Source organism: Corvus cornix, chromosome 1A (genome assembly GCF_000738735.6).
Source record: "Corvus cornix cornix isolate S_Up_H32 chromosome 1A, ASM73873v5, whole genome shotgun sequence".
NCBI lineage: Eukaryota > Metazoa > Chordata > Aves > Passeriformes > Corvidae > Corvus > Corvus cornix.
The window spans coordinates 9,936,689-9,957,541 of record NC_047057.1 but is presented as its reverse complement, the minus strand read 5'-3'; the positions used below and the strand labels follow the sequence as shown (position 1 = coordinate 9,957,541).

The 20,853-nt window shown below is 40.1% G+C and overlaps 1 protein-coding gene across 4 annotated transcripts in view; it reads right to left on the bottom strand.

The window, feature by feature from the left end:
* Positions 1-19,320, bottom strand: part of SEMA3C (semaphorin 3C) — a 115,919-nt gene extending 96,599 nt beyond the window's left edge. The window contains exons 1-3 of one of the 4 annotated variants that reach the window (XM_010395675.4): positions 19,212-19,307; positions 18,949-19,042; positions 15,748-15,888 (exon numbers count right to left, since the gene is read on the bottom strand). In XM_010395675.4, the coding sequence (XP_010393977.1) occupies positions 15,748-15,850 (103 nt within the window). In that variant the 5' untranslated portion in view covers positions 15,851-15,888; positions 18,949-19,042; positions 19,212-19,307. Of the gene's footprint in view, positions 1-12,047; positions 12,198-15,747; positions 15,889-18,948 lie in introns of those variants that run through there. The other 3 variants (XM_010395674.4, XM_010395676.4, XM_019283648.3) reach the window with 3 other exon arrangements.
* Positions 19,321-20,853: the final 1,533 nt, after the last annotated feature.

The window sequence follows — 20,853 nt, the reverse complement described above, 5'->3', positions numbered from 1 at the left end:
TCTGTCTGAGGGCCCATTCTGCCTAGACTGCCAAGGCTATGCTGGAGGAGCAGTTCCCAGTTGTTTCAACCTTGATTTAACAGTAAAGAAAACCCAACACAAACCAAACACAACCCCCACCCCCCACACCCCTCCCCCCCAAAAAAACCCAAAAAACCATCGTAATAAAAAAGCTTGCAAGACTTGTTCCTGTATTTTGGATCACCAAAACACGTCACTACATAGCCAAAACTACACCAGGAGAGTATGCCATCTTGCCTGTTCTTAAATACTAGGATACCATTCCTCTAGGGTGGGATATGCACATGGGAGCAAAAAGTCTTAATCCTGTTAACACCATTTACATTGATTATGGTCTACAAGAGCAGCGCTAAACCTGTTATTCCCTTTACCTTTCTTTCAGCCTCTTTTTTCACTTAGAGAAGGAGACAAGGCAGAGGAGGTGTGGCAGCTGGGCAAACAGAGGCAGCATATTTTGCTATGAACTGTGACCCCCAAATCCTAAGCAGTATTTGTGGAAAAGAACAATCTTGTTGGTACTTTCTATCAACAAAGAAATCATCAACAGATTTTTTTTCTAACTTAATTTAGACAGAAAATACTTTTATTTGCTTTTTAAAAAAAAAATCTTCAGCCAGTCTAGTGTTTTCTATCATTGGCATTTATTATAGTAGATAACAGCTGCTGAGAGCCTTCGATCACAGAGCTTTTGAAGGCTGATGGAAGCATCAAGTTAATATTTTCAATAGCTCTGGGACCTGAACCTATATCCTCAGGATTAAAGCAGAAAAAATGAAAATGAATATCCTTTTACAGACAAAACCCACCTATCCTTTGCCATGCAGAGAATGAGTTTGTCTGCAGAGAATCTAAAGAAGTGAATTGACATCTACTCTATTTTATTCTTCATATACAAGAGATTTTGGTATTACCAAATGACAAAATGTTCTGGCTTCCCCCAGCGACAAGAATTAATGCCCAAAATGTAAATTAATAGGAAACTAGTAAACAGGCTTTTCCTTTTAAACTGCATATAGGAAGTGAGTCTTGGGAAGGAATCAAAGTGTATCCTCAGAAAATTATAAATTCCTCTAAAAAAGGCTGGCAGGTGATTTCCTCATTATATCATCAAACTCAGCTTCAAGAAACACTCAACAACTGCCATGGGCACTCAATACACACATATTTGTTCACATTCTCTGGAAAAAAAAAAAAAACAAAACCTCAATAGCTGACTTTAAGCATACCGAGGCCAAAAAAATCCTCCTTTTTCTTCCCCAAATGAACACCAAAGCAACTTAATAGTCAGTAACTACATACACAGAGAGATATATGGTTCTGATTCTGATCTTACATATTTAAAGTGGCTGAATTATGAATTATTGTCATGGACACAGAGTCAGACTCTGTTCATTTTATATGCAGAAATGAACCTGGAGAGGGGTGAAGAGATGGTGAGCAAATACTGAAGTGAGCAACTCACCCATTATAAAGGAAGGATCACCTTCCAAGACTAAAAATAAGCCAAAGAAAAGATAATTTTCATGGCTTCCATGGAGGGATGAGAGAATTGAGTTTCTTCAGTTTTAAAAAGCAAATGAAAAGAGGAAATCTTAGAATCAACCATAGAATGGTTTGGGTTGGAAGAGACCTTGAAGATCATCTAATTTCAACTCCCCTGCCATAGGCAGGGACACCTTACACTAAACCAGGTTGTTCAAAGCCTCATCCAGTGTGGCCTGGAACATTTTCAGGAAGGGGAAATGTTCTTCTTACTAGTGTGCAAAATGACCTGCTGAAATGCTACTGAACATTGATATTAAAAGGTGGGATTTCCACCACTGTAGTTATTAAAGTCCTAAGTGGACTTGTCTCAAAGCAACCTGATCTAATCAGACCTGCTTTGAGCATGATGTTGGCTGGAGGTCCCTTCCAAGCCACAAGATTCCATTATTCCATGGTAGACAGGAACAATTGAAGGACTTTGATAAATAATGCCAGTCAGAGACCAGTGCAGCTTTGCAAAGAGGCTAAAGAAATCTTCTCTAAGCCTGTACACCCTAAAAATCCATACAATTCTAATGAATTTGACAAATATTCAAGATATTACATGACTGAATTACATGACATGATATTCAAGATATTACATGACATGATAAATTGCATGACTGAAAAAGCTTAATACAGAAGTATGTATCACATTACTAGGTTTTTCTATGCTGGTTGTGCACGTGTGTGTGCACACACCACTAAAGAGCAGAGCTTGAGTGTGCAAACTCAGCCACTCAGAGGAAAGAAAATACAATAGCTTGGACAGATTTTGGATGCTATGCATTCAAAACAGGATGTGGCCAGGTAATTTAGAAATTTTTTTCTCTGGACCTGCTATTTTACTATATTTTTGCAAATATTTTTTTCTATACATCTGCAATACATCAGATAACATAAAACTTGCCCGGATGTAGACACATAAACCTCCCCAAACACAGCATGTGCTGTAGAAGTCTGCTTTATCTGTTCTTTGAGAATAAACTAGAACCAGGACAAGTTCAAGTATCTGTTCTGAGACCAAGTGTATACTGAGAAATTTGGTCAGAAATGTTACTTATATAATTTAACCCTTATTCTGACTTGGTAATAAAGCAGTTCAATAGAATAAAAAAAAATATATATAAAATCTATTTAAACCTGCAAATTTAGCTACATACTGCACACTCCATCATAACATGTACTGATTTAGTCACTGTGTTATGAATGAGCTCCATTTAAAAAGGCAATCTCTTTTTCTTAAATGAGAGAACAGAGGAGATTATGTACAGAAAATACACATAGAATCATCTGACATTGCTCTCATATAATTCCATTTAATGCTGCATATCAAGGATTTTTGCCATTCCTTAGAAGAGGAATTGCTGTATTTTACCATTCAACTAAACACAGACCCATGATTTTCCCTTCCACACCAGGGAAATCTATTGTATTTCTTACTGTAAGAAAACAATTTACACAACATGCAAGGCTTCAATCTTGGAAACACACACTTCAGGCACAATAATTTGCAGCAGGGATCGAAATAAAAATTTCTGATATCAAGTGTTTATAGCTTTCATTGTGGAGAAAGGCACTCAGGATGCCAGGTCATTTGGGTCAAATTTCTGACCTTTTCAAGAGAAGCTAACTTTCTTCTCCAGAACTACTTTAATAGATAAGCTGTGGTGGAAACTGCCAAAATAGATACCACCGTCTTAAGACTCACACCTGCTGATCTCTGATAAAATCACAGAACCACAAAACGTGCAGGTTGGAAAAGACATCTGAAGGTTGTGTTAGCCAAAATCCTGCTCAAAACAGGGCTACCTACTGAGGTGAGGTGGGTTTGCACAGGACCCCATCTAACTGAGCTTCAGATACCTAGAGCAGTGGAGAGTCTGTTGTCTCCTTGTATAACCTGTTCCAATGTCTCAATATGCTTATAGAAAAAAACCAAACTGAAACAAAAAAACCAAACCAAACAAACAAAAAAACCAAACCAAAACAAAAAGTTCTACCATCTAAACAGATGTCACTGTGTACTGCTGAGAAGAGTCTGACTCTCCCCATCAGACAGCCACGAGAAGAAACTCTGCCCACCATGTGCTCCAGCACTCACAGCAGCCCTGTGGCCCCTCACTGGGCTTCCTCTATTTTGCCAGAACCTCTTATGCTGGGAGGGCACAAAACTGAACAATCTCTTTCCCTGATCTTTCATCTCCACAAATAAAAACAAGTAAATTGACATCACTGCAGAAAACTTCAACACATAAGTGATGCAGTAAGCCAGAACTATGCTCCATTCCTATGTGAAAAAAATAGTATTTTGCCTCCTAAATGAGCCTAAAGATAACACATGTGTACTTTCTTCAACACAAGGTCTGATATCAGATTTGAAGTCAGCTTCAAAGGAACTGGAGATTACCTCTGGAGAACACATTGAGGCTGAATGTCCTCATATTATGTGAGCTGGGGTGCAGCATTTTGTGCCTGTGGGTAATCTCTACAAGCCCCTTTCACCTCCTGGTGCCTTCTATGTCACCCCCTCACTCTCCACTGATAAATATTTGCTTTCTTTAAAGGGCCTTTTAGAGAAAAATTGTCCCACAATCTGCTAGTTCTAACACATTTCCACATAGGACTCATACCTATCAGCTAAGAATTAGACCTATTTTGAGCAAAACTCATTTTAAGCTGCTCAGCAAACAGGTTGGGGCTATCACAGACAGGGTGCTGGAAAAATAAACAAAGGGAATAGTAAACAGTGAGTGGCCACCTTGTTTATTCAGAGTGCTGTGGTTTATTGATGTTGCACACAATCTCAAGTTTAGTTGATCTTAGAGGTTACATGTTTTGTCTCACATCCAACCCAATCTGAAAGGGATCTCCAGCTGGCTAAGAAAGCTTTCAATAGCCATAAGCAAGCCATAAACCCCTTCCCTTGTCATTGTCCCTTTGTGTAAAAGAGAATAACCTTGAAGCAAAGGTCTGTCACAGCCACCACACAGAATGAAAAGAATAAACTCAGCTGCTTGCCTCTTGGAAAAATCCAGGCAGAAATCCTTCACCTCTTTAAGAACAGGATAAGAGAGGAAGTGAGCATACAAGGAGAAGGGCAGGCTGCCTCATAATCAGCATTCAGTGTTTGACCACAATATCAATATACCCAGTACCAAAATACCAGTACCCACAAAAATGCACTGGATATAAGCACAAATACAACAATAATAATAATAATAATAATAATAGTAAAAGTAATGGAGAGGGATCTCATCACTGAACTGCAGTGCTGCATGTAACTGGAATGTTTTTATGAAGGAAAGTTCTTTGGCAATGACACTCTGAGAATCTGGAATAAAATATATCTTTTTATTTTTTTAATAGCTAATGGAAAGTAAGTCATCGTTTGAGATTCCTGTATCTGGAAAAAAAAAAAAATCTAACTCAAGAAAGATTGTCTAATTGGGTTTTTTTAATTAATTATATGAGATTGTTTCCCCCACCCAACACATCTCTGTAAATTACCACAGTAGGTATGAAACCTGCCCCAGTATTGATTCAGCTGGCACAGCCTTCCTCTATAAAAGCCTCCTCAGAGCCCCTGCATCAGGGTGGTCGTTCTGCTCTCTCCAGCTGCTGGGGAGATGGTGAATTCCTGTGCTTGCCCCTCTTCCCCAGAGCCTGCTCTAACTAGTCCAGGGGCATATACACACAAAAATGCAGCAAGACTCATGTTCACTTCATGAACCCACTGCTCACCATCTGGATGCTGGGGAGGATGAATTCATCAGCTAAGAAAGCATGTACTGTGCAAGCAGATTCTCCCATGTCTCAAAGGAATGAATGGGACCAGATTAAAAAAAGTCTGTGGTTGGTTGGACCTGGCTGGTGGGCAAAACTATGCTGGCCAAGTTTGTAAGTTTTCTCCTGGCTTCACTTTCTGAGCACTGCTAGTGCAGATTGTGGTATACCTGACTGCATCTGGAAGCTTCAAATTATTTTTGCAATTTTATGTAGTTTAGCCTTTCAGCTGTTCATGTGAACTTAAGAACACATTTACCTGAGATCAGGAAATAGTAGAGAGGGAGCATGAAAAACATTCAATGGAATAAAAATTACTGACAAATTATTCTTTACCTACTTTACTTTTCAAAATTTTGTTTGAAAAAGTCTTACATTTGCAAGTATCCATAAGTAAAAAAATATTCCTACTGAAGAAATGAATGGCAAACACCCTTCTCATTTTAAAGGGACCTACCAAAGCTAGAAAGATGGTAAGTTATTAAATAAGAGGCAATGGCTTTAAAGACATATTCATTTTCATATTTAATAACTCTGTATGCACTGTTTTCATTCCCTAATGCAAACCACAATAAAACACCTCATGAGGGCTCTAAACTCGTTTGTCTTTGCTGTAGGTTTGTCTGCTTTAGAAAAAAAAAAATTACAGTGCATTATTTTCAACAGTGGCAGGAAGTGGGTTTTTAGTCGAATCAGCTTAAAAAATTCCAGCTGTATTCACGTTGAAGCCATCAAAAAATCTAAGCCTGAGATCACTTCTCCATGCCAACTAAATCCTTTTCAGACCTCAAGAAGTAAATTTTTGAAAAAATGCCAAACCTCTCCTTGAAAATAACATCTTAATTGGTTGATATTAAAAACACCCAGAAAGTTCCATTCTGAAAATACAAGTGCTCACATTTTTGTGTTCTAATTTGATATTTGCCTTGTAAGAGCACTCAATGTACTCACACAGGGACTGTCTCAGAAAACTGCAATGAGAGGCATGCAGGCTGGTTACTCCAGACAAGGAGGAGTTTCTAAGGACTGTAGAAACTACATGTCAGGATGTGCATCCTGTGCCTCTGTAGTGCACCAGAAAGGCCAAAGAGGTGTGTGACAGTGTGTGATTCAAGGAAAACAGTGTCTTTCATTCCCTGGGTGGCCATGGCTCAGTGGATATCTCAGAGGATAAGGAAAATCCAGCCTTCTGAGAGCAGCAGTTGCTTTCAAGGAGTTTCTGTATCAGTGTTAGGTTCAAACCTAGTTAGATGCTTGGGATCAACAGACAAAAAATGCAGGCTTCATATTGATGTATCAATGACACTGTTCTAAATACATATGCCTTTTTCCATTAAAAATAAATTATTTCAGGACTATTAATACATCTACTGTTGTTATCGTTCCCTCTTTTTTTTCCTGTTGCACTGTCAGCTGTGGTGTGCGTATCTACTATGGTACTTCTGCTGTTCAAAACTTTGTGTCATGAGAGGGAAAGAAAATGAGGCTCATCATTACCAGCCAATTGAGCTAAATGAGGAATCAGACATTTGCCTTGCATATTTCTCTCATCTCTGTAAGTCTAACTCTGCAGCTCCTTTAAGCTAGGAGACTGAGAGATCCAGCCTGATTTACACAGGTGTTAAAAGAAGACACATATTTGCCCAATTTAATTGATTCTGAGCTGACATAAAATTGATTTATTCTGCATAACTCAAAGCTTTTAAATTTTTTTTTTCATTAAGAATGGTAAAGAGAAATGCTATTAAGCAACAAAAAAAAAATTCTAAGAAACAACAATAAATGGTAAGGAGAACAGGTGACTGAGAAAGTCTATTACTCTCAGGAAAGGATTTACCAGACCTTGTGTTTTTCAGCTGCATTTCAAAGCAATATCAGAACTGTGAAATTGCAAAGGAAATTCAAAAAGGAGACAATAGTTGAGATTATATATGAAAGTGAATTTTGATCCATCACACATTTAACGTGTAATTCTAAAATAATATTTTTTTTATTTCGGAAGGCCAGTCTGACCTTCTTAATGGCTGAAAGCAGTGCCTGTAATGAAAAAAAATTGGATTCAGGTTAATTTTGAGTTATTTTTTTTTTAAAAATAGAAGCAGTTGCCAATACACATTTTTTTTCCATTAAGAAACTTGGCAGTCCCAGCTGATTGTGATGTCTCCTCATCCACATTCTAGAAGATAATTTTGGTGAGGCAATCATTTATTCCAGAGCTGTGAGTAAGATTAAGCAGAACAGTTCAAAAGTCTGGGTGCTCATTCTATTCTATCACTAAAAGTTTCATTTCACAAAATCATATTAGCATTTGAAATTTTACTGGAAATAAAACATTCTTATAAAAATAGGATGTATTTTGTATGAAGGGTTTACTTACAGCCCCTAAATGAAAAAATTAAAAAACCCCAACCAAAACCAAAACCATTATTCCTTCCTCAGTATTATCGATGTCATTAAAAATGACATATAGCACTTGGGAGATGGTGGCCAAATTACAAATTAAGCCCTCAGCCGTGAAAGATGCTCACAGACCGGTCTCTAAGCTCATGGTGATTTGAGGGCATTCACACACCAGATCTGAAATTCACTTTCTCCCCCTAACTCACAGAGTTCCCAGTACGTCCTGCATTTCTTGGGACTCCCTGATAGCACTCACTGCAGTTGTGCACTGGTGAAAGGCTTTCCAGAGATTTTTTTCTATCAAGGTGATTTGATGGAGAGTTCCAGAATTTTTTTTTCTTTTTCTTTCCTGAGAATGATGAAACACCATGGGCTAGTTTCTTGTAGACAAGATGTAAGATAGCAGCAAGACATGTCTTCAAAATGCTGCCTTGGAATATAAGCATTCTAAAATTATAAGTTAAAACTATGTGTACCATGTTTCTGAAAAAAATCTTTGTATAATCTGCGGTATTAGTTGTGGTAATCAAGGAGCATTTGTAGCACTCACTTTTGCACAACTGATTTGCTGGGTTAGAGTAGTAGCTGGGAATATCCCAAATATTGCTGTACAAAGGAGCAGGAAATAAAACCTCCACCAACCCTACCCACAAAAGAATGAAGAAACTTCTCCAGGAGGAAAAATTAGCCTTATGTACATAAAGATAAGATGAAGAGCTAAATTCTCTAAAGGCTATGATGGTCCCAGCTCCAGAGTGGTTTCATGGGAGAGGGAGAGCTATCACTCCTCATCTTCTTTCCATTGTTATATCTGAGTCTTAGATCCAGTAAATCACTACCAGGATTTCTGCTACCTGGAAGAAGCCATGCCAGTTGCAGATGAAGTAATGATGTAAATGCAATTGTACCTAGTCTGCATTGAATAAGGATGGAGATACAAAGGGAAGGGAGGAATGGTGTAAACCCCTCTGTTAATCACAATAATTCTCTTCATTCCTGGAAACTCACACTTATCTTAATTTGTACACTTCCCAGTAAGAGACATCCAGCATCACCCTCATTCACACAGGTAATGGAGCATGCTTCCACCCTTAGTTGTATCCCTAGACCCCAACTCTGTAATCAACCGAACAGGCAAAAACATACAGCCTTCTTTTAACCTGGTGTCTGCTGAGCCGTTGCTGTCTGAGTGTAAGATGAGACGAGATGAGCTGAGGAGCTGCACTGTGAATCAGTAAACTGTGTCCCTAAGACAAAGACTTTCCCTGAGAAAGAGTGCCTAGTCCTTTTATTAAAGAGTGTTACTGACAGCACTGAAAAGTCAGCACCGAAAAGAACAAAATACACATCTTGAGAAAACAGCCAGTTCAAATAACAGGATAAGTTCTTGGTCTATGTATTTATTCATGGCAGGATCTCAGTCAATGCACTTCAATAAAATGAGTAATTATTGTGAGTCACGTCACTAATTACATCTGATACACAAAGAGGCTTGTGCAGCACTATGTTTCAAAGTGCACTGTGAGCTCATCCAGTATGGAAATGGTTCACAGAGGAGTTCTTGTTACTGGTACCCAAACAATCCTGAAAAAAATGGGGTATTAAAAATGTCTGTGCCATTTCTCTCTCATCACATTTTTTAAAACATAAAAAGAAGATGTGTTGTAGAATAACGGCAATATAACTGCCTACGTAGGGATTTCAGCATTTGCCTTGGACAGGCAACACAAGGAGGAATTGTAATGACAGAGCTGTGGAATTGGCCAAGATAAGCTGCTTTCTTCTATGACAAGTAGAGAGAGCCAAGATATGAAGAATCTGTCAAAATGTTCTAAGATAAAGTTTGATTTTTCCATACCAAAACAAAAAAATACAAATGAAACCATGGGCTGGTTCAGACACAGGTCAAATTGACTGAGTTCAGGAACATAAAGAGATTAAAGGAAGTAAGTCATCACTTAGATAACAGATCTACTTATTATTGTGCAAGAAAAAAACAAGTCTTCACAAATTTTGTCAAATTCGGATGAGTTCTTCATCCAAGAGTAAGATCAAATTTGTAGGCTGATAACTTGTTGCCTGGTAACTAACTACCTTTGTTAATTGTCAGGCACCTTTGCTGCCTGATAATTAATCTACCTTGAAGCCATACTTATTTGTGCTTTCCCATGAGGGTACCACTTACAGTAATTTTAGAGCACAAACACAGAACTGGACCAAACACCACCTGTGACTTCATCTTTATTGCAGGACCATTTTCATAACTGAAGTCAAATTACATGGCACAATTTATCTAAATACAGAAACAACAAATTATCCTCTCCTGTACACTCATGTCAACAATAATGAGAGTGAAGCCAACTCAGTGACACTGCCTCTCAACAAGAGTGTGAAAATAAGCAGACTCAATGTCATTTGGCATGTGGGACCTTTACCCATGGATCTCTAGAAAGAATACACAGGTTTTTACATAATGCTTCCTTTAATATGTTTGATTTTTTTTTTTTACATTTACCTCATAGCCTATTCAAGCAATTCAATTTCAATACAAGATTTATTACATTAAGCCTCTGTTTATTTAACAGAGAAATAAAGAAACACAAACAAAAAAGCAAGGAAAAAAATACAGAGAAGATATAAGTCTAAAAATGACCCACAAAGATTATAATTTGTAACTTAGGCATCTGTCTTTAGGAACAACCAAAGCTATCAATTCAAGGCCCCATCTGGAATATTGTGCACAGCTCTGGTGCACAACATAAGAAAGACTTGAAACCATTTGAGCCAGTCCAGAGGAGGCCATGAAGTTGATAAGGGGACTGGAGAACCTCCTGTACAAAGACAGGCTGAGAAAGTTGGGAGAGCTGTTCAGCCTGGAGAAGAGATGGTTGTGTGGAGAACTCACAGCACCTCCCAGTAACTGAAGGGGCTACAGAGAAGCCAGAGGGGCTCTTTGTCAGGAACTGTAGTGATGGGACAAGGAGTAATGGGCACAAATTGAAAGAGAGGGAAATTTAGGTTAGATATCAGGAATAGTTTTTTTTACTGTGAGGGTGGTTAGACACTGACACAAGTTGTCAGGGAGATTGTGGATACTCCACAGTGTGGGGTATCTTGGCAGTGTTCAAGGAAGGTGGAATAGAACTTGAGCAACCTGGTCTAGAGGGAGGTGTCCCTGCCCATGTCAGAGGGGGTTGGGATCAGATGATCTTTAAGATACATTCCAACCCCTTAACATTCTGTGATTCTATAACAAAACAATCTTCATTACTAAAGAAAAAAATGAATTTATTTTTAGTTAGATGTATTCAGAATTAAGTTTTTAGATCTCCAGTGAGAGACAATTAAGTTGGAAAAATTTTCACATCATTGATGTTCAACACTTTATAAATTAACATTACTTAAGACCCATGAAGTGTGAGAGCCACAAATCAGTTAATTTTGAGAAAATACTACTCACAATTTGCTGAAAATCAAGCAACTATATGAACATTCAAGATGAGTTCTGCATGTAAACAAAATTAAACCATGGATCTCTTGTCTCTCTCTCTCTTTTTTTTTATTTCTCCTTTATTTTGTAAGTAGCTTTCATTCCACGGACACCAAAAAAGATCCAATCAACTATATGAGCGTAAACCTTTGCCTACCAGATTGTCATCAGCACAAAGTCCCCCAAATAATAAATGAACTTTTTATTAACTGTGGTAACATTAACATTACAATGAGGGATTGTTTAAAAACAAGTTGTACTGCTGTTGCTCAAGAGCTCAAGGAAAATGGTTCTCAGTTCCTTTATTTTTCCTTCAGGGTAACCACAGGGGTTGCATTAAATCTTTTAAAATATGTTGACAGTTGAATAAGTGCTGCTGTTGCTCTGGTGACATTTTATGCACTTTAATTGTCATTAATGAATCTGACTGATACTTTCTTAAAAGTCCTTTACGTGTTCTAGTAATTTTATAACAAAGAGAAGAACAAAACTGTCTGCAAATTAGCCTTGATCCACTTCTCGTATGGAATTTTCACTGCAGACAATAGGAGAATCTGCATGGGAAATATCTGCTAGACCAGACATTTGAGGTAAGAATACATTAAATGTTCCCAGTAAATTGTGAAATTATCACTTGGTTGTGTATCTCCATATAAATCTAAATCCCAAAGAAAGTTCATTTTGAGTGTATTTTAAAAAATAAGTACTGTATCTGCTTCAATCCATTCAGAATTTGATGTTAAAATGCTATGGCTCAGCATTTTAGGGCTGCAATAAAACCAAAACAGTAAATGTGCATTGAAATGAAACAAAGTCTGACACTAACCTGGAGTCTAGTACCTCCTTCCTTATTCTGGTGATACTCCCACTGATTTCAGAAAGGCTTTTTTCCCCGTAAAGACTGAAGGATACAGCTCCCAATTATCTGTTCAGGAACATGCAGCAACGAGGAGGAATGCATGGAGCTTGAGAAACCACAGGCACCACACTTGATAGTTCATAAACAGATAAGGTAAGTCTTTTGCTATGGAGAGAAAATAAACTATGGCACTTTAAATTATGATAGGTGATTTAAGAAGATTAAAAAGGATCTATTCCAGGGACAAGGAGCCAGAAGAGGCAGCAGGAGGGGGAATAGTGTATTAATAGTGTAGGGAGACATGTAGAGTCCTTTGCTTCCCCCATCCCAGGTTCCCCCACTCCTGCATGCTCAATGGGAACACAGCAGATGATTCCCAACACTGCTGCACCTGCTGCACCACAGGCTTCACATCTTTGCAATTTCAGAATCAGAAAAAGCTGGGGCCATCTTTCTTCAGCTGCAGTGGCTCTTCAAGTGCAGATATTGTACAAATATCAGTGGTTTGAGCTACCACTGCTGAACAGGAAAATCAGGTCATGCCAAATTGCTCCAGGCACACCAAGAGCCCCTTTGCCTGACTCTCCACAGGCCCAGTGCCCAGTATAAATAACCATGTTCACCTGAGCAAAGCTGCAGTTCAGCTCCAGCCTGACCTCTCCTTTCAGCTGAGTAAATGGCTATACAAGGTGCAAAGCAATAGGAATCAGGCCTCAGGGTTCTGTACAGCACTGCAATTTTCAAGACACTCAGGGTGCAGACAGCAGTAAGTTCCACACTCACGTCATATGCACAGTTAACAACCTCAGCTAAGTCATGAACTACATTTTAATTAGACAAGGGGCCAGGCTTTTGATTTCAAAAATAGAAGTTAGGGTTGCAGTCCTTCATCCATTGAAGTTAATTGCAAAATCCCTATTATCAGGCTCTTGAGGTATTACCCAGGCGCACTTTTTAATTACATTTGATTCTTAATGAAGTAGATGGCAAAGAGAAAAGCAGCCCATGATTCAAATGATTCCCATTTTTATCTGTCCTGATGAAAAACAGAATAGGTCAAGATACTTGCTGGATTTTCCCATGAGAAATGCTGCAATGTGAATAAGCTCAATTGACTTGATCCTGAAGAAACAGGTTAGCTTTGAAAAGCATCACTGGTTTTCTCCTCCTGTATGCATTCTACCCCCAAAACTTATGCAATGTAATTGTAGACACCAAGCCAAATCCAATTCAGAACTTGAAAAATATCATGTAAGTATCCTAGGCTTGAATGACTTGTCTTTATTGTCTAATGTCATTTAAAACATAAGGAGTCCTAATTATGGTTTTATTTTCAAACTATGCACTTTAAAAGAGTGACAATTCTCCATAAAAACTGACAGCTTCTCTGGGCAAGGAGACTGCCAATAATTCAGTAATTCTACATTATTTAAAAACAATAAGCTATGAAGAAAGAGCGTGTTATCACACTTAGCTAGAGAACAATACAAAGTTTCACCTTTTCCTATTACATCTCTACTCATGTAAGTAAACAAGGATTTATAGGACAAAAGTGCATACTACAGGTGGGGCCATTATCTTGTGTAGATACAACCTGCAAACTCTTTTCACATAATGAAAGTTGTTTCTTACCATCTGGAAATCAGCTTTAAAAATAAAGCTTCTGTTTATATATTATACAAAAAGCTTCATTTTTTATTTCAGACATACAGCTCATATTATAAAACACATAATTCATTTCTTACTTTTATGATTTCAAAAGGCCAAATAAAAAGTTAGGACCTAAAAATGTAGGTTCCTTTAATGTAGGTCTTTTTTTAAAGGTTGACTGCTAAGTATTAGGGAAAGTAAAAAGTTTTAAGAAAAATCAGATGGTATTGCAAGGCTCTCTAACCAAGGCAGCCAAGAAGGGTTACAGCAGGAACTAGTAAGGCAAGGCTGCATCCCCAGGGCTGGCACAGGGGGCAGAGCTCTTGGGGCCCAAGAACCTCACCAGAGAAGGGGTGACTGCAGCATAAAGCTGTCATAGCCCCTTCTAAAGGAAGGAGGGACAACCTCCTTACAGGGAAGGACAGAGAAACTAAGGTTTCAATTCAGTATTTTTTCAAAATTCATAGGTTTGAGGTCTTTTGCCCTGCTGCTTCACTGTTCCAGCCTTGCAGGATACCTGTGATAAAACAAAATCTCTTGAGTTTCTGTTGAAACCGTTTGCCTCTTATTACAATTCTTCCCCACTCACAAGTTTGAATACTGCAAAACCAGAACACTTCCTAGTTTATGGTCATACCAGAGATCAGGGGAAGCCTAGATTACTTCGAAGGCCACCAAGAAGATGATGTGGAAATCCAAATCAGCCTGTTATGCATAACTGTGGGAAACCTGAAGTGTAACACAGAACCACAGCCAAACTTGCTTCTGTGTTGAGTTGTGCCAAAACAGTACCATCTACACCAAAGTCAGTGCAGACTTTAGGGAAGGAAAAGAAATTGCTACCTCTACTTCTTCATTTGAATTCAAGTTCCCTCTTGGAATTCAATTCTTACTATTGCTTTTACTGGAACCATGCTTTTTTAAACCTATTAAGTACTGCCTTCATCAATTTAGGGCTCCATATTCTATAATATGCAGCACTTTGTAATTGTTCAAACTCTGGCTGGTATTTGTGGAAGGTCTAACTTGCCAGGTTTCCTTCTGTATGTCTCTCAGTTTCATATTTACATAGTAATGATCATTGTGGCAAGTAGAAGTTTGAGATACTTACTAGCTCCGATTATTTTTAAAGAGTTCAGAGCAACAGAATATGCCCAAGGCAGTGGCAGGGCATCCCTGCACTAACGAACCACAGAAGCCATCCTAATGCAAACAGGATTGGTGCAGGGAACAGCAAACCCTCCTGCCTCAAAGACAATCACAGAAAAGGCAGAAGTCTGGAAAAAGTCAGTGCCCCTGTAATTAGTGACAGAAAGCTTCAGCTCAGATTTAACAGACATTGTAAGCTGAAGTGGTGGCTAAAATCAGCATTTAAGGCTAGAAGAATAAGTTACTTTACTATTAAAAGTAATACTGGGGTATTGCAGCACTAAGGTACTGCTCAGCACTTCAGAAATAAAAGAAACTTTCTTTTGAAAATGATAATTTTCATTGCTGGTTTACAGTATGGAAGCATCAGTGATTGCTGCATGCTATGTACATCCTACACAGAGCACCAAGTACACATGGAATGATATTTTTTCAAAGCATTCTGTGCCTGGCTAACTATTTTGGTAAACCTTCAGGCAGCCTCATTTTCAGAATATGAAGTGTTTCAGCTGGACACCAAATGAAAGCAACTGAAGTCATTAATACCCTCCACCACATGTCATGTGTTATATTTTTTTCCACAGAAAATTAAGGATAAGAAATAAAACCTTTAGTTGTTAGCAAGCCATAATAACTCAAAATAAAGAGAAAGGCCTATTAATTATATATTAATTATGCATCTATGGCTATAGGTAGATTCTGGTAAAAGAATCAAATTTAGACTGAGAGGTGCCTCAGCAACACAAACCAAAAATAATAATTGTGGACACAGATCAAAAAAACAGCTTCTACTCAGTTATTGAATTTAAGGGAAAAAGAAAATGTTCAATCATAACATTTGTTTAAGAATGTTTATCTTCTTTCTTACCATTGAATGTTAGGAACACCCTTGCTTGAGGCTGGGAAGATCCTTTTACACTGCTAAAGTAAATAAATATCCCAATCAACACGTTCATTGCGAGAAATGCCATCTCTTCAGATTTGCAACTTAATATCCAAGAAACGAAACCTGAAAGAGAGAGATACCATGTTACTCTTCTTACACAACCTTGAGGAGCAAAAACCATAGTGTGGAAAGAATCATGTTAGAAGCCTCTTCCAGCTGAATCCATAATTACTGATGTGAAGGAGGTACAGCACTTCTGTTTATTCTTTGTGCATCTGAAAGTGGTTTTCCTCAGCAGTCTTCTGTGCTGGCACAAGAGGAACTCTCTGCCTGCTAGTAGGACCCAACAGAGCCCAAGTTTTGGCTAGGGCAGACTACAGCATTAGACTCAGTTTATTTAAAATTAAGACAATTCCACCTGCTGGAAATATAATTATACTAAATGTCAAGGCAGAGCAAAGCAAGGACAGGAGATAAAGTTTCATGGATGAAAATCTGGCTGATATTTTTAGACACCTCTCCCTCATGTTTGGGGTGGGGGGGTTGGGGTTACTGGTTGTTTGGGATTTTTTTCTTTTCTTTTAACATTTGAAATCAAAGGTGCTTGGAAATGAGCTTTAAGCTTTAGTAAACTGAGCTCTCTAATCACCCTTTAAGTTTTTCTTTTAAGAAATTCTGGCTACGTATGTCATTAATTTCAAAACCATGAAACCAAAAGTGTTTCAACACACTTGAAACTGTTAGTCAACGTTTGCTTTTTGGGCAAGCTCCTTTCAGGATACTCACCTGCTCTCATTGACTTCTACAGAGCTCTAAGAATCCCAGAGTTAGATAGTGCACTACACTTGATACGTCTGCTACTCCTCCTGCACATCTGCTGAACCTATGTTCACTTTACAGGAGTTAGCTGCTGAGAAGCCTGAGCATTTCAGAGAATCAGAAAATACTCCAAAACTCTGTATCTTTTCGTAGCTCAGGAAGGACTTGAGATCACTGAAGTCAGTGGCACTTCCCTAATAATTCTAATGGACTTTGGACCAGATCCAGAAAACCCAGCCAACATCAGAAGCTGAATACTGCATATCTGTATCACATCTGCTCCAAAACTGCACCCCTCCAGAAATTGTGAAGTGCAAATTTCATTTCACCTATTCTAACAACTTTGTCAGCTCAGTTGCAAAAGTGAGAATAAATAACAACATCATTTTAGACCCATTCTACTTCACTGCTTACCTATACATATTTTCCTTTTTGATGTAAACAGCCCTTCTACTAGACACCACTTACTAGTTAATCAATCAGGCGATAAATTTGATTCTATCACAACCGGAAGCACTTTGAAAGACACAACCCCTACAGCTAGACAATATCATTAAAGGCTATACATTTGTTTGATGAAGAGATTTGTTACCTGTGCAGTTAGCTTACAGTTCTTAACCTCAGCTCTGGTCCAGCACTACAGTCCCTCCAGTGGAAGCCAATATTTCTACTTGTTCATCCGGTCCCTCTGAGGTTCACACCTGTCCTCAAAGAAGTGGCTGTAACCACCCCAGCACGGCAGGAATGAGCTGTCAGGCAGGGATGACTTTAGGTCAGCCCTAGTCTGGGCTGGATCCACACCACTGACTTAGCGGTAAAAGCCCCGTATCTCATTACCACCTCTGTCATTCCCTATCCACTCACTGTAAATTGCTTGGAAAGGCTTCTCTCTGCACAGGGACTTCACATCAAGGTGGGGGTGGGAAGGAGAGCGTGCAAGAAAGAGCAGATCTCTGCAGCCCACACTCTAAACTCCCTTCATTATTTGGTCTGAGTACTGAGAAATGCACGAAGATCAAGTAATTCTACAACTCTGCTAATTGACAAAAACAACCTTGTCAGAAATTTGCCAGCTACAGATCGGGTCTGTAGGAGAAACATATCCATTCTGGCCCAGTTCCAAATTATCTCTAAGGGTCCTTTAACTAATAAAATGATAGTTGCAGAGTTTTTGCCAAGAATAATTTTTAAATAGGCTGCACGAACTCTAGTACTAATGTTGCTTTGTGGGCTTTAAATTTAAAACCTTGTGACTTGCCCATGGGATATCCTTTAACTTTCTCCTCTTCTAAGAGAGAAATGGCATTAAATCCTGATAAAATTTCTTTGTCAGGCCAAAACAAATAGCCAATCATACAGAACATGTGATTTAACAGACGCAATGGGATTAGTATTTTACAGTAGTAGCACTATGCTTTCTTTGCAATAAAGATAAAAAGTCGAAGAGGAACAAGTGTGCGGCTTTCCTTCTTCCTTTAAATAATACTGTAGGAAACAATAATAGAAAAAAACCTCTTTCAGCTCTCTTTCCCTCCCACTCTCATACCTCCTGCCAATTCTAGTGTAATCAGTCAGAGGAGTGAAATATTACAACATTTCATTGCTCAAATTGCAGATCTTCACTGTTAACACAGAAGTGACAGGCAAATATAAGACTGAAGTGCTGAGCAGCATGGTTCCTACCCAGCTGTTAGACACATAAATAATAAATGCATACAGTGCCAAAAAGGTACCTCAGGGTGTCTGACATGCGAGTTACCTAATGGAAATAGGTTTAATTTCAGAGATTTACAGAGCTGGTAACTGACAGATCATTGCAGGTTTGACTCCTGCTTTGGGCTTATATCCCAGTCCTGAATTTATCTCAGTAAGTCATGATACTATATTCAGCATGTCCAGTGCACATGATCTCTGCTGACAACACACAGACCTAAAGCCTTGCAAGTACTTTTAAAGAATCTTACGGGACAGACAAAAAGCAGTGTCTAATTGCATTTCTGTTCTTACACTCTCGTCTAACTGCAAACAGACAAACCGCTACTAAAGTGAAGTAGTGAAGTTTCCCTGCCACGGAGGTCGCTGGCAGCATGTTGCATGGCTTTGGGAAAGTACAGTATCGCTTTGCTAGGAAGTGCTGTGCAGGTGTCATCTGTTACAGGCTGGGTCCTACCCTCAAATCCTGTAGGGAAAATCATTCGGCAGAAGAAAGAAAAGAAATTAAGGAGAAAAAAATCCCTGCCAAACACGGACTATGCCAATGTGGAAAACATCGGTTTAACTATCTGTGAACAGCAGCAAAATTCAACCATCAGAGCCATTTCACGTCTATTACAGCAAAGAAAGAGAACTTTAAGTTATTCTTACCCGGCTATTGGAGGCACCAGTAATACCGATTTCTATCTGGATTCTATCAGTTTATAGGCTCGACTCCTGCTACCAGAACACTTTAATTCCAAACCTGGCTCATGGCAGAGGGAAAAATAAATTAAAAAAAAAAAAAAAAAAAAAAGAAAAGTCTCTCTTCGCGGTGGTTGCAAAGATACTCCAGGCTCCTCTGTACAATAATCCTGGCAGTGGACTCCTGAGGCTCAGGGAGCGCTTCTCGAACCCTGCCCGCAATTACGCACCTAGAAGTGAATGGAGCGGCCGCGCGGTGCCGGCTTCCAGTTACAGGCGCTGCCCTGCCCTCCGCTCTAGCGAGGCGAGGCTCGGCGGCCGCCGGTGCATCATTAGCTGAGCAAATAGGGGCTGGAGCTCATAAATAATGGCGAGGCCACACCCCGCCCTGCGCGCCGGCGGCTGCCGCCCGGCCCGTCCGCCCGCCCCAGGCAGCGCCGCGGGGCTGCTGGCAGCGCGCAGGGGCTGCGGGCTGGAGCGGGCGCGTAAGGCAGCCCCAGGCTCCTGAGGGGCACGGCCCCCGCTCCCGGCCCCGAGGGGCTCCGCCGCGGCAGCCCCCGCCCCATCGCGCACTGTGCGCGCCCGCGGCGGCGGCGAAACTCGCCCGCAAAGTTTCTGCCCCGCCGGACGGGTCGTGCCAGGCTCCCAGCGCGGAGCTCGGGCAGGGGCCGCCGGGCAGAGCCGGGGGGAGGCGGCGGGACCGGGGGGGAGCAGCCCGGGCGGGGAGCAGAGCCGGGCCCGGGCGCGGCGGCGGGCGGAGGGATGCGGGCGCGGTCGGGAGGCCGGTAGGTGTCACTGCGAGGAGGGAATGAGAGCGGGCTGCGGTGAGAGGGGAGCCGGGTGACAGCCAGACCCTTCGGAGGGGGCTCTTTTCCCCCACTCCCCTCGAATTATTTCCTATTTTTAATACTTTAAAAGCGAAGAAGAGTAAGACAAGCGTTAGAACAGAGGTTAGATTCAGTCTCCTGATTGATCCAGGTGTTTTACCGCAGCTTTCGGAAGCTTTTTTGCGGAGATTTGAAGCTGTATTTGCTCAAGCTCAGTTTTCCCCAAGATACACAGCAATCTGCCCCGTTTGGTGAGATTTGTGCTCTTACAGCAGCGGGACAGCACTGAACATTTTACCCAAGGTGTTGGCTCCGTTAAAGACACAAGGGTTTTCCAAGCAACATCACTTTGGTTCTGGCTTAGGTTTCCTAAGATGTCTTGCAAGCATATTCTGTGCTGCTCTGACCTGCTGCCTGCAAACTTCCTTTGGATCAAGATTTTCACTTTTGGAGGGAGAGATGGTCTCTGATCCGGTCAAGGTGGTGTGAGTCGCTCAGCAGCGTACTGTCACCGCAGTACTTTGAGGGAACGCATCTTGTGATGCACTTGGAGCCATCTTCCACAGCCAGAAATATGTTAACAAGTAAACAAGTACCCACGATGAATGTGCACATGCTCGAGTTACAGTTTTGTTTCCAACTATTACACACACACTCTGGCCATACTAACCAAAGCAGTCAATAATTGCGATGGTATTATAGCCAGAGAGCAGGGAGTAGCCTGAATACAGCACCCTGACTAAACACATTTTGTCTATACATATGGATGTCTTTATGGCCTGTGTCTATCAGTTACTTTGTGTAAAAGCTCATCTGCATGAGTTAGGGTCACACATATTTCAAAGATAGTGTCTTCCCAGGCTTCAGTGCCAGGCTAGCAGAATTAGTGCCCTCTTCAAGCAAGAAATTCCAATATTAGATGGCACTTACTATCCCAGGGGACACAAAAGTATGGGATAGTCCTTCCTCTGAAATGAAAATTCAGATTTGCAGCAAATGCCAGAAAAGAAATGGATCCAGAACTTTTAAAAGCTTGATCAGCTTC